At 38.4% G+C, this 13,552-nt stretch overlaps 1 protein-coding gene across 1 annotated transcript; it reads right to left on the reverse strand.

The window, feature by feature from the left end:
• Positions 1 to 3,171: 3,171 nt before the first annotated feature.
• On the reverse strand, positions 3,172 to 9,770 carry LOC117299362. Its single transcript, XM_033782892.1, has 4 exons — positions 9,448 to 9,770; positions 6,757 to 6,954; positions 5,895 to 6,114; positions 3,172 to 3,464 (listed from the first exon to the last, which is right to left on the reverse strand). The coding sequence occupies exons 1-4, from the start codon at positions 9,532 to 9,534 to the stop codon at positions 3,412 to 3,414; spliced, it is 558 nt and encodes a 185-aa protein (XP_033638783.1). The 5' UTR covers positions 9,535 to 9,770; the 3' UTR covers positions 3,172 to 3,411.
• Positions 9,771 to 13,552: the final 3,782 nt, after the last annotated feature.

Consider the following 13,552-nt stretch of genomic DNA (forward strand, 5'->3'; position numbering starts at 1 on the left):
ACAAACCTGTGAAAATTTGAGCTCAATCGGTCATCCAAGTTGCGAGATAATAATGAAAGAATAATAACCCTTCTCACACGAAGTTGTGTGCGTTTAGATGGTTGATTTCGAGACCTCAAGTTCTAAACTTGAGGTCTCGAAATCAAATTCGTGGAAAATTACTTCTTTCTCGAAAACTATGGCACTTCAGAGGGAGCCGTTTCTCATAATGTTTTATACTATCAACCTCTCCCCATTACTTGTAATCAAGACAGGTTTTATGATAATAATTATTTTCAGAAATTACCAATAGTGTCCACTGCCTTTAACGACAAAACGTTTTGATCAGTACGCTCTGATCGTCTTCAGGAGCATGTTGACACAAAACTAATATGACCCTACCTTCCAACTAAAACTTTCAATACATGAAAATAACCTATTGTTCGCCGTGCCGGCCGGTAGCAGCTACCAATATAAGCGCCAACAATAACATTGTCAAAAACTAAATTGAGAATAGACAACCACAGGATAACAACATCAACAATGAAAGATTTAACAAACCTTGATTGGTTGCGTGCCCCAAGGTTTAGTGATTGGTCCACTCACTTTTAATAACGATGTAGACGGTGTTTACACAAAATCCCAGACTCTCACTGCAAGGCAAACAGTCATTGACAATTTTCTGGTCAAATGACTTCAATTATTTCCGCTTATGAAACCTGTGTTTACAAGGGAATAAGGTAAACATATCCTTATGTAATTTTTTAAAGTCTTACTGATTTTGAAGGTAATCTCTCTTAATATAAAAAAAAAAGGTGAACAAAAAAACACTCGTTTTGCTCGCCATATCACTCTTGCGAAGAGCCATTGGTATAAATAAAACTCGTTTTAAAGTGACTTTAAAAGACGGGCACTTTCAACTCGATTTAGAGTTAAGTTCGTTCCAACTTCACTCAAACAAATGGACAAAGATTTACTTTCTATCTTAAACTGACACCACTCAGACAAGAGAGTGAAATATTCAATTGTTTACAGAATAAATTATGCTACGAAATATTCCCTTCTGAAATGTAGTCATATTCGAGACAAATTGTGTGGAATTATTAATGAACGCCAAAAATTATGTCACAAGATTTTATATAATAAAACACAGCAAAACATCACATTGTCTTCTCAAAATCATTTATTTATAAATCATATAATTATTTTATACACTAATTTTATAAATTGACCTGGTTTAAACTCTTTGTAAAAATTTTTATGGCACCATTTTTGACGTGACTTTTTTATCAGTGGCATTGCCTTTAAGGCCGAGATAGTGACACTCATCAAGGCGCTTTAAAGACACTGCACACTATTGGTAACTGTCAAAGACCAGTCTTCTCACTTAGTGTTTCTTGACATATATGTGCATAAAATAACAAACCTGTGAAAATTTGAGCTCAATTGGTCGTCCAGGTTGCGAGATAACTATGAAAGCAAAGAACACCCTGGTCACACGAAGTTGTGTGCTTTCAGATGCTTGATTTCGAGACCTCAAATTCTAAATCTGAGTTCTCGAAACCAAATTCGTGGAAAATTACTTCTTTCTCTCGAAACTACTTCACTTCAGAGGGAGCCGTTTCTCACAATGTTTTATAATATCATCCTCTCCCCATTACTCGTTACAAAGTAATTAAGGTTTTATGCTATTAAATATTTTGAGTAATTACCAATAGTGTCCACTGCCTTTAACATTCAGTATTTTCCGCAAGGTATGTGGGACTACGTTTGCATTATGAGACCTGATCCTTTTACATAGCACCATGTCATGGTTTACAAGTAGCCCTTATATAGGACTCTTCCTCTGTACACATTACGAAAGTGTAAGGCCGCCATGGCTAGGTTTACAAGGTGCTTTGGCGCAATTTGCAGCCAATCAAACCAGGAACACCAAGGCTAACCCCATTTCTTTTCGACAAGTGTTACGGGTTATTTTACGTACGTTAGACAACACACGGGACCAACGGCTTGACGTCCCCTTCGAAGGGCGAATCATTATGGTTAAGTGTCTTGCTTATAGGGATAAATGCATTGTTTTTTTACGTGCGTTACAATTCAGAAGAATTGACCAGGATTCAATACAAATTATTATTCTTGACTGTATACTTTGCACTCGTTGTGCAAACCATTTCTGGTCTATTTGCTATTTATACACTTCGAAAGACATAATTAATATTACTAAATTAATTGTCCGAATGGAAAAAAAAATACAATCTCGAGTGGACAATCTTTCCAAAGTTTAGCTCGGTTTGTCTTGTATTTTGTTTTCCCATTTGTATTAATAACACAGCTTGTGTCTATTTTTCTTTGTTCAACCCAAATTAGATTAAGTCAGATTCCCCTGTGGTTTATTACTTGGTATCTTACATTTAAAACTGTTAAAATGTATTTATTTATTATAGAGCATTTTTTTATACATAAAATTATACGCCATTAGGCTTAGCATCGTTTAAAAAAATCTAAAAAAAGGCAAAACAAACTTTAAAAAAAAAAATATTCGCTGTGCACAGACGTTGATGTGCACGACTGTTGTTTTTGGCCATTAAACAAACATTTTATTTCAGTTAAAGTCACCTGGAAACATTTTTGTTTTTCTTCTTCAAACATTAGATAATATGTTCCTGAACTAAAAAAGTTAAGCAATTGTTTTTAACGATTTATATGTTTAAAGAAATTACATAAGGTTGTGTGGGGGTGACTCCGTCTACCCCTTTTGTGACGTCAATCGAAGAAGACTTTGCCTCGATCGAACATCGAACACACGTACGTGCAAGTACATTCAAGTCCTAGTCGTGAGTTTGTACGTTTTGAAAAAAGGAATACACTACACATTTTGACATGAAGAGAACAGTTCTTTTCTAAAACATGACGCCATCCCAATAATTTTCCCAGGTAGTGGGGAAGTCGAATAAGGTACCTGAAAGACGTATAGAGCACTTGCCTAACGTGAACAAAAATCAGGTATTGTTTCACTTTGAGGGCATGTGTTGAGCTTGCGCCAAGCGTCACCGTCTGGTATTGGCGCTGCATGCGATTCATCGCGCCTCGGTTGACGTCACGAACAGCGCCCTCTCGGTCGGGCTTTTTTTCAAATTTGTAAATAACATGGAAACTATTTTTTTTTAACTTTACTTAATTGTTTATTCATATTCCACTCATCAAAACACATATTTTAGTGTCAAAAGCTTTGTTTGGACAAAATACCACTTCCAGGTGACTTTAAGATAATCCTACACGAAGAAACATACAACATGAAACAGCCGTTTGTGATTAAGTAACAAATCTTTCTTTTTTAACAGTTATCAAATCTCATATAAAAATAACATGCTACATGAAATAGCCGTTTGTGATGACGTTAATAACAAAGTACATGAAACAGTCGTTGGTATTTTATTCTACATAGTCGACTATCTGGGTCATCTCTGGCGGAACAACGATGATTCCTGGAAAAAGAAAAAAACACACAAACCAATCAATAAATTAATTTGCTTTTTGTTAAATGATGTATTCATAAATTCATACGTCATAGCTAATGACCCTTGACCTGTTAAGTTTATGAAAATACATGTCCCAACATGGTGACGTCCAATTAAAGCCATTATTCGGAACAGACATTTTTTTTTTTTAATTCACACAGATTTACAAATAACTTACAGGGTTTACAGAAGGTAATGGTGAAAGACTTCTCTTGAAATATTATTCCATGAAATGCTTTACTTTTTGAGAAAACATTAAAACAATATCAATTCTAGATATCGAGAATTACGGATTTTTTTTTTTAAACACATGTGTCATGACACGGCGAAACGTGCGAAACAAAATGTGGGTTTTCCCGTTATTTTCTCCCGCCTCCGATGACTGGTTGAGCCTAATTTTTCACAGGTTTGTTACTTATATTATACGTTGTGAAAGACGAAGTGTGGGCTTTGGTCAATACTGTTTACCGAAAGTGTCCAATGGCTTTAGGTGTTTTTTTTTCTTCAATTCAATTAGGTGTATTATTTAGGTGTATTATCTCAAACAATAGGCCTAAACGACAGAAGTTAACAAGACTTAAATTGACGTGTTTACACTGTTAACAAGTTCAACGTGTGTATTTGTCTTTGTCCAGACATGTTTCATCAAACGGAGTAAAAGTCAAACCAATTATTACTAAAGTTTTCTCGTTTATTCTGATCAAAACTATTTTGGTATGGACAAAATATCTTTGTTAAAAACAACAACTTAGATAAGTTCAATTACCAAATGGGATTCGTTTGTTTTGCTATGTACTATCCAACTAGATGCCACGCTTTTCATAAAATTTCCTGTTTTTGTCATTTGCCAATTAATTCTCTTTTCGTATCGTTCTAAATGTAGTTGGTTTTACCAGTAGTTTGCTTTGTACATTAAAAGTAACTTGAGAAAAAATTTCTCCTCCAATGGAAAAAAAAAATTGGGAAAAATAAATAAATAAAATGTTATGTTACTACAGTTTTCGGGGCACACTGCGCAAAATGACAATCCTACTGCACTATTTATACTGTAGAGCTGCAAGCAGAAAATCATTCCGGCAGTGGACACGTTTGGTAATTATTGTCAAAGACCAAGGGGCCAAATCACAAAGCAATACAACTCATCATAAGACCAAATTGTCAGTATCGCCATAGCAATTTGTATTGTGACATCACACTTTACTTAGCAACTAAGATTGATTTGCAGTTACAATCGATCTTAGATCGGCCCCTGGACACATTAGGTGCATGTGTAATAGTCAAAGACCAATCTTCTCACTTGGTGTATCTCAACGTATGCATAAAATAACAAATCTGTGCAAATTTGGGCTCAATTTGGTTGTCGAAGTTGCAAGAGACTAATGAATGGAAAAAACACCCTTCTTGTACAAATTGTTGTGTGCTTTCAGATGCCTAAAAAGGGCTCCAGTTTTTTTTAGTGAGAAATGACCTCTTTCCCAAAGACTGCGTTTTGAGTTCGATTTTTGTTTGTTTGGTTTCGTATTTCCAAATATCACAAATTAATAATCATAATAACAAACAAGCATTAGGTTACTTCAGATGGAGCTGTTCCTCACAATGTTTTGTACTAGCAATGGGTGCGTTCGTTTAGCTTCCCTGGGTCAACCCCGCGGTGCTCACTCGGGTGAGCCCCTGACAAGAGCTAATCGAACGATCACTCGCCCTCTCGTGGTGACGTCATGCACCTGTAGCCAGCCCCCAAGTGACCCACTCCACAAGCAGGGCACTGTGGGCTGACCCGGGTGAGCCCATGGAAGGCTGTCAAAGCTATTTGAACGCATCGGGGCAGACCGGGAATGACCCAGGGAAGCTAAACGAACGCACCCAATGTGCGCTCTCAATTGCTCGTTACTAAGTAATTGTGTATGCTAACAATAATTTCACATGGCGTTCTTGTTTAGGAGATTCCCAGTTAAATTCGACGTATATTTGTATATGTATAAAGCCAACTTGCGGATAAGGACAGTGGACCAGTTTAACATTAAGTAGGATTTGAAACTTTGCATGGTGGAAATACGAAATGGAAAGGTTTGCGGAAAAGCTTTCTCCAGAAGAGGAACAGAGCATAGGCCTATATACTGATCGAAACGTCGAGTTGAAACCAACGGTTCTCAGTGAACGATTTCCCTTGTATAGCAGTTGCTATTAAAAAAAAGATGCACTTTGGCACTTGCTACTCTATGACCATTCAGTACCTACAAATTTGTTCACAGTCAAAATATTTTGCTATGCAAAATTAAAATGCTGGATGAAATCGTTCCCTGGTTCTTTTCAGAACCACCCAAACTCCTTTGAAATAGAGGTAGTCATTTCATGGTGTTACCGCAAACCTTTCTATACAGTCTATCATTTACACACCTAAAGGTTGTCCGGGTACGTGCTCGCCGCTGGGGTCAACTTGTTGACTTCCCGCTTCACCAAGGGGGCCGCCATCTTGCCATTCCCCTTCATACTCATGTCCGCCATCTTGCCACTCCCCGTTCATGATGTTTTCAATAATAGTCACGCTTGATCCAGACGAACTATAATCAGATGATTGAATGACGACGTCATCATGATTCCACACTGAGAAATCACTCTGTCAGATCAAACGAAAAAAATATAAATTAATAATCACAGAATCACACTTTTTATACACTGAAGAATAAGTAGCCGACATCTTGGATTGAATTTCATAAGCTTCAAAGGACCTCTCAAAAATGGGAGACTTTGGAACGCTAGGTGGCAGCAGACTTACCAGGTAAATTTCCATTGTTTACGTAGTTCTGAGCATGCGCACTTTACCGAGAACGATGGATTTTACCTGGTAAGTCTGCTGCCACCAAGCGTCCCAAAAGTCTCTCATTGGAAGGCTATTTCCTGCGCAACCTAAATGTCATACCCTTCACAAGGTGAGCTCACCCAAGCATGAATTATTTACAGACTTCTTGGTGTCATATGAAAGTCGAGTCCATAAGGTATCCATACATCTAAAACTTCCCCCCAGAATCCTATACTTTTTATTCGGAGCAGCCATTTCAAAAGTGTATTTTTTGACACACCCTGTAGTGTCCAGTGCGCGTGCTTGTGTATATTACTCTAGTCTTGGTGCAAGACCTTTCTCGTTTCCCTTTCACGCACACCGGTGAGTCGGTGCGGGCGCTGTCGGTGAATTGGCGCGGCTGCGGTGTGCGTGAAAGGGAAACGAGAAACCTCTTGCACCAAGACTAGTATTACTCACGTCATAAACGATGTCGTCAGAAAAATCGAGGTAGTAAGGTTCGCACGGTCCCCAGTACGTGAGACATGAATCACGGCGGACGTAGAGGGCCAGCAGGACACAAGCGATCGTCATGGCCAACAGGAAACACGTCACAGATATGCAAATGATGACACGCCTCGTGCAACATGACTTTTTTGCCGTTGGTGGCGCTGTCGACTGCGGAGATATAAAGATAAAGGGTATGATACCTTTAAAATCAATTTTATTTTAGCCATGATATGAATTCCTACTCACGAAGATGCATGAAAAATAAGCTTGTAGAAGTTTCATCTTCATTAGTCGTCAAGATTTTAAGGAAAAGAAAGGTGAAAATCACAGCGAAATTGTTTACAGGAGTCGCATAAATCCGTTGTACATGCTGAAATATAAATTTTCGTTTCACACGTAAAACTTTTGTGAAATTGTACATTTCTCAAAAACTGCAACACCTCAGCAAGTAATATTTTAAGGTAAGCTGTTTACTATCATGATCTTCAAATGGTGTAAGTTTAATGTAAATCTGGGGACATTGTGTGTTGTGTTACGAAAAGTAGGCCAACCCAAATCATTTAAAGGTAAAAATATACGGTTTACTTGTTAAACTAATGCTGATAACGTAGAGAATAATCGGATACAAACATTAGGCAGACCAACTGTCGATAAAAACTCTTCAAAACCCGAAATTTCTTCATTGTCTTCTTTAACAAAAGTTGTCTTTGACATTTACCTAAAGTATACCATGCCGTTGAATATCTATTTGTCTGAATAACCCCCATTTCACACGACAGTGAATTTAGAAACCACTGAGTCAACCGACTACCTTTTAGCTTTCAAGGGAGGAAAGAAAGTCAGGTTGACTCAGCGGTTTCTGTCCCTGCCTTTCACCTCCGGGACCTTAAACTTGACCAAGTCCCAATCCCGTAAGAGTCCTTTTATTTCCAGTCACATTGCCTAACGTCGGGAAACTTGGCCGGTGTGGCAGGAGATTCGGTGTCCCCCCCCCTGTCCACTCCCATGGCGAACTATGTACAAACTTCTTCTGATAGCGCCCTCTTTTAACCCACGTTAATTTCCCATTATGGGGGACCGAATCTCCGGTGTCGCATGCAATTATGTCCTCTAGGAATGCTATCCGGAGGACATTATTGCATATGCAATAATGCAATAATGTCTGCCGGACGGTTTTGCATACGCAATCGTGTCCGCCCGGACGCTGGTGCATAATGCAATTGTGTCCGCCCCCGTGCAAAACCGTCCTTGCACTAAATTATTAAACGCCCTTGGTCGACGGAACACACTCGCCTTTTTTTTTTACAAGCGCATGTCATGAATGACATGGGAAATGTTCGGCCGTCGTGTATTCGCTGCAATCATAAAATACGTGAATATTCATGCTGCATACACGTAGGTTCAGTTCATGCACTCTCTCTTACGCGCGCACATGGGGGGGGGGGGTGATACAGCCATGCACATGTCCGCCGGACGGTTTTTGCTTAGTCCCGGACACGATTGCATGTGCAAAAGTGTCCGGAGCGGACAGTATTGCATGGCGGACACAAATGCATCTGACACCGGCATGCCGCAGGTTCTCAGGACCACTTTAGGCTAGCTACATTTGTGTTGTTGCTATTTGGCGCCGATACCCCCACACGAGAATGGGACTTGAATCAAGTCTGTGTGGACGACCGAAGCCCTTGCCGGATTTGGTTTGTTTTCAGGTACCGACTGCGTGGGTTCGTTCCCCTATTATTGGGTATTTCCTGTGTGACACAAATTGTGCTTATATGCTCTATGAATACGCAACACTTTGTCTTGCAAATGGAGTGAAAATCTACCTTTTCTTCTTGAGACTGTCGACTCTTTATTTAAAGAAGGTTTAATGAAATGAAATTAAATTTCCTTTACGGCATGGGGACAGAGAAATTACAATTCCCGTAAAGCATGGTGAAAGAAAAGTGAGCTCCTGAAAATTCGGCCAAATCTTGCACTGAAATTTCAGGGTTTCACAGCAAAGATAAAAAACTAATACCTAAATTAAGTCTAGAATATTTGTGAACACCATGCAGGAACATTTTCCAGGGCTAAATACTAAATTAGAAACATCCATGGGCTTAGTCATATGTTTTGTATAGTTGCACCCCTCTGTGACGTCACTCACATACAGTCTAATACTGTCTTAGTTAAATACCGTACCTATACTATCTCACTGTTCTTGTTAAAGGGAAGGTACACCTTTGGTAATTACTCAAAATCAATATTAACTTAAAAACTTACAAGGGTGTTTTCTCGCAACTTCGATGTCCAATTTAGCTCAAATTTCCACAGGCTTGTTATTTTATGCTTATGTTGGGATACACCAAGTGGGAAGACTGGTCATTGACAATTACCAAATGTGTACCTTTCCTTTAATGTTTATTAAATAGTCCAGTTTGTGTTGTTTTTCTAGGCATACCTGACACAAGCTGTGGCTTAAAAGTTGTAGCTTTTCTGGTTATATCCCCATTTCAAAGTCTCTATTAGTCTTTACCGATTTTTTTTAAACATATTTTAGTATCCAAACAGTGTAGGCGCATATAATTATAAAACAATGTTATTTTTGTTTTGATTCCTCTTGGAATAGAAATAAATGTCTAAGAAATGAAATGAAATACTGAGAAAAGATGAACTCACCTGCAAGACGACAACTGTGCTATCAGCGGGTGGAGGCAGTTTCAACGCCTTCTCTTTCGGATTATCTGTCACCCCTAATTGAACCATTTTCTCCCCCTAAATTTCTGTCTCTCTGCCGACGATATTACCGGACAAAATTACAAATTGAACTCAAAATCTAACTCGATCAGCCTGGTTGCAATCGTAGTCAAGAAACGCAGCATGCAAAGGCTTTGATAAGTAGCCCAGATGTAGATGTAAACAGACAACACTGATGTTTTATACTGGTTGCAATCGACAGGCCTGTGTCAAGGCTATGGTGATGTGCGCATTAATGAGGAGTGTGTGTTATCATTGAGATTCGACAGGAAGAAAAAATGTACGGACAGTACGACGTTAGCCTTTTGTCAAGGCTGTGTTTGCTAGGACAGCTTCACAGCGCTGCTATGATATATCCTATGAAGCGGCTCTACGGAGTTGTAGAACCCACGAAACCCTTGACACAAGGCTACGACGTCGACCGTGCCAGGTACGATCATATCATACACGGATGAGGGGTCGCGGGGTTGAGGAATATTAGACTCGCAAAGGAGTCGCTTCACATCACAGTTCCCCTCCGCTTCTAATTCTATTATATCAAGCGTTTTATATGCCTATAGATATTTCTTGCAAAGTCGAAAGCCCGAGTTTTTGCCAGCTGATGTTAAAAAACTATAGAAAGCCATCCCATATATGGAATTATATGCAAAAAAAAGCAATGTATATTGTGAAGTAGGATTTGAACCTTTGCATGGTGGAAATACGACATGGAAAGGTTTGCGGTAACACTAATGACTATCTGTAACTGGGGTTGTTCTAGAAAAGAACCGTTGGTTTCAACTCGACGTTTCGGTCAGTATGCTCTGATCGTCTTCTGGAGAAAGCTGATCTACTGTTTCTCACAATGTCCAACATAAAGTTGAATTTGTTGGAAATAAAGCAAACAATCATGTGAGGTATTATAATTAATTGAAAGTTTGTAGATAATGTTTAATTTTGTTAAAAACATCTGTGAACACCATTGAGTATTTTACTAAAATAAGAACCTATAGTATTTATCATAACCAGCGCGGTTTGTTTATCAACAATAGAAAGATCTAAGGCCAGGTATTCAAATTAATACCAAATAAATAAACAAAGTAGATTCGCACGAACTTCTGCAGAAGTTGCGTGCAGATTCGGAACAAACAAAAGTGAATTGTTCAAAGTGGACAAGGTCGATCTTTTCGACGAAAATAAAACAACAATATGGGCGTCATAACACACCTGTTATTCGTATCGAATACATGTTGGTAAACCATGGAGGTGTATAGAACTATTAAACTTATCAAAACACAGGCATCGATTATGCAAACAACACAGACCTAATTAATCCCTTTATTGCGAAAAACATACTTTTTAATTGTAGCAACCCTCTAGTTTTCAAGAATTATCATAAAGGGATGGCTCATCATTGGTGTCTGGAAGAGTAGATTCATTCCAATCCTCTAGTTTTCAAGAAACATACCATGAAGGGATGGTATATCATTGGTTTTTGGAAGAATACATTCATTCCAATCCTCTAGTTTTCAAGAAACATATCATAAAGGGATGGTACATCATTGGTTTTTGGAAGAGTACATTCATTCCAATCCTCTAGTTTTCAAGAAACATATCATAAAGGGATGGTTCATCATTGGTTATTGGAAGAGTACATTCGTTCCAATCCTCTAGTTTTCAAGAAACATATCATAAAGGGATGGTACATTATTGGTTATTGGAAGAGTAGATTCATTCCAATCCTCTAGTTTTCAAGAAACATATCATAAAGGGATGGTACATCATTGGTTAGTGGAAGAGTACATGCATTCCAATCCTTTAGTTTACAAGAAACATATCATAAAGGGATGGTACATCATTGGTTAGTGGAAGAGTACAGTCATTCCAATCCTTTAGTTTACAAGAAAAATATCATAAAGGGATGGTATATCATTGGTGTTTGGAAGAGTGCATTCATTCCAATCATCTAGTTTTTAAGAAACATACCAAACAAAGATGACATCTTTCAAACCCAAAATGCATGGGTTTCGCTGTACATCTTTAAAGGCAGTGGGCACTATTGGTAATTACTCAAAATAATTATCATCATAAAACCTTTCTTGATTACGAGTAATGGGGAGAGGTTGATAGTATAAAACATTGTGAGAAACAGCTCCCTCTGAAGTGACGTAGTTTTCGAGAGAGAAGTAATTCTCTGCGAATTTGATTTCGAGATCTCAAGTTCAGAACTTGAGGTCTCGAAATCAAGCATCAGAAAGCACACAACTTCGTGTGACAAGGGTGAAATGGCCACAAAAGAGTCATTTTTCATGGAACCCTAGAAATCACGACATCATAATATAGAGCCATAAATAGTTGCACGAGACCATGACATCATCACCCCAAAATAGATGACGCATCCTGGATTACTTTGGACACGCTTGGCTGGACGCCGTACTGGGTCGCATCACCCACAATGACGTCACCGCAAAATCGACGTGTATTTCGTGTATGTAAAGTAATGTTGTTCTGGTTTTTGCAGCGTCATTGCACTATTGTTCGGTGAACAACTACAACAAAAGTTGTTTTGATCGGGTTTTGTTTAGGGGATATAAAGTTCCAGATAGAAACGTGATAGTAACTAGATAGTAAACACTACCGCTCGACCGGGAATAAAGTATGTGTGTTTTGCTAAAAAGGATTGTTTACGTTTTGTAAATGGAACCCACTGTTTGTATAAATCTGATATAATTGTACTTACCATAAAACCATGGATGGATCGGGTATAAAAACTAACCTATACAAATTTCATTTCAAAAGGTTGGTAGCGTTTTTGAGAAGAATAATCTGCATTTGGAATACAATTTGAGAAACATTGCGAGCCTACTGTCAGTAACGCTTCTCGTATTCAAATTTTGGGGCATATTCTTTGATACATTTTTACGTGACCGCGTTACCGTTTTGAAGTGATTCTCAAAATGTGTTTAAAGACAGTGGATACTATTGGTAAATGTCAAAGACCAGTCTCCTCACTTGGTGTATCTCAACATATGCATAAAATAACAAACCTGTGAAAATTTGAGCTCAATCGGTCGAAGACGTTGCGAGATAATAATGAAAGAAAATACCCTTGTCACACGAAGTTGGGTGCTTTCTGATGCTTGATTTCGAGTTGAAAATTACTTCTTTCTCGAAAACTAAGTCACTTAAGAGGGAGCCGTTTCTGACAATGTGTTCTACTATCAACCTCTCCCTATTACTCGTAATCAAGAAAGGTTTTATGATGATAATTATTTTGAGTAATTACCAATAGTGTCCACTGCCTTTAACTATAAAAAGCTGATGTAGGCTTCTATCCAAAACTTTGCATTGTCTAAAAAATGTGATTATTAAACGTATAACAATTCCCTTTAAGCACATTTTTAAATAATCTGTATTTTCTTCTCGGAAAGATTCAGTGGGCGTGTAGCTAAATATAAACCTTTAATAGGAGACTTTCCAACGCTAGGCGGCAGCAGACATACGTAGTTCTGAACATGCGCATAATTCTGAGAACAATGGATTTACCCGGTAAGTCTGCTGCCCTCTATCGTCCCAGAAAGTCTCCCATTCCCTTTGCACCCTTGCAAGTGCAACGTCACAGCCCGAGTTGTTGCTAACCCAGGTTGGAAAACTATGGGAAGCCATACAGGCAAAATCAGAAACAGGTCGCTACTGTTTGTAACAATGTCACACACAAATATTCAAACATTGTGTTGATAACAGGCAGATGAGAAAAAAATGCGAAAATGAAATTTATGATTAAGTGATCTGTGAAGCTTTGGATGATGATACTTCAATTCAATGGGAGACTTTCTGGGACGATAGAGGGCAGCAGACTTACCGGGTAAATCCATTGTTCTCAGAATTATGCGCATGTTCAGAACTACGTAAACAATGGAAATTTACCCGGTATGTCTGCTGCCGCCTAGCGTTGGAAAGTCTCCTATTACATTAAAATACTTGTTGTCAAAACGGACAACACTGTTCAAAAAAGGGAAACGTCAAAAGTCACACCACGGTTGGTAAA

Source organism: Asterias rubens, chromosome 14 (assembly GCF_902459465.1).
Source record: "Asterias rubens chromosome 14, eAstRub1.3, whole genome shotgun sequence".
Taxonomy (NCBI): domain Eukaryota; kingdom Metazoa; phylum Echinodermata; class Asteroidea; order Forcipulatida; family Asteriidae; genus Asterias; species Asterias rubens.

Bases quoted from the DNA above. Each gene is read 5' to 3' on its own strand.
- LOC117299362 (XM_033782892.1), bottom strand. From the start codon at position 9,534: ATGGTTCAATTAGGGGTGACAGATAATCCGAAAGAGAAGGCGTTGAAA. The intron at 6,955-9,447 runs GTGAGTTCATCT...ATATCTCCGCAG, and splicing joins GCACAGTTGTCGTCTTGCAG to TCGACAGCGCCACCAACGGC. The intron at 6,115-6,756 runs GTGAGTAATACT...TTGATCTGACAG, and splicing joins CTGACGACATCGTTTATGAC to AGTGATTTCTCAGTGTGGAA.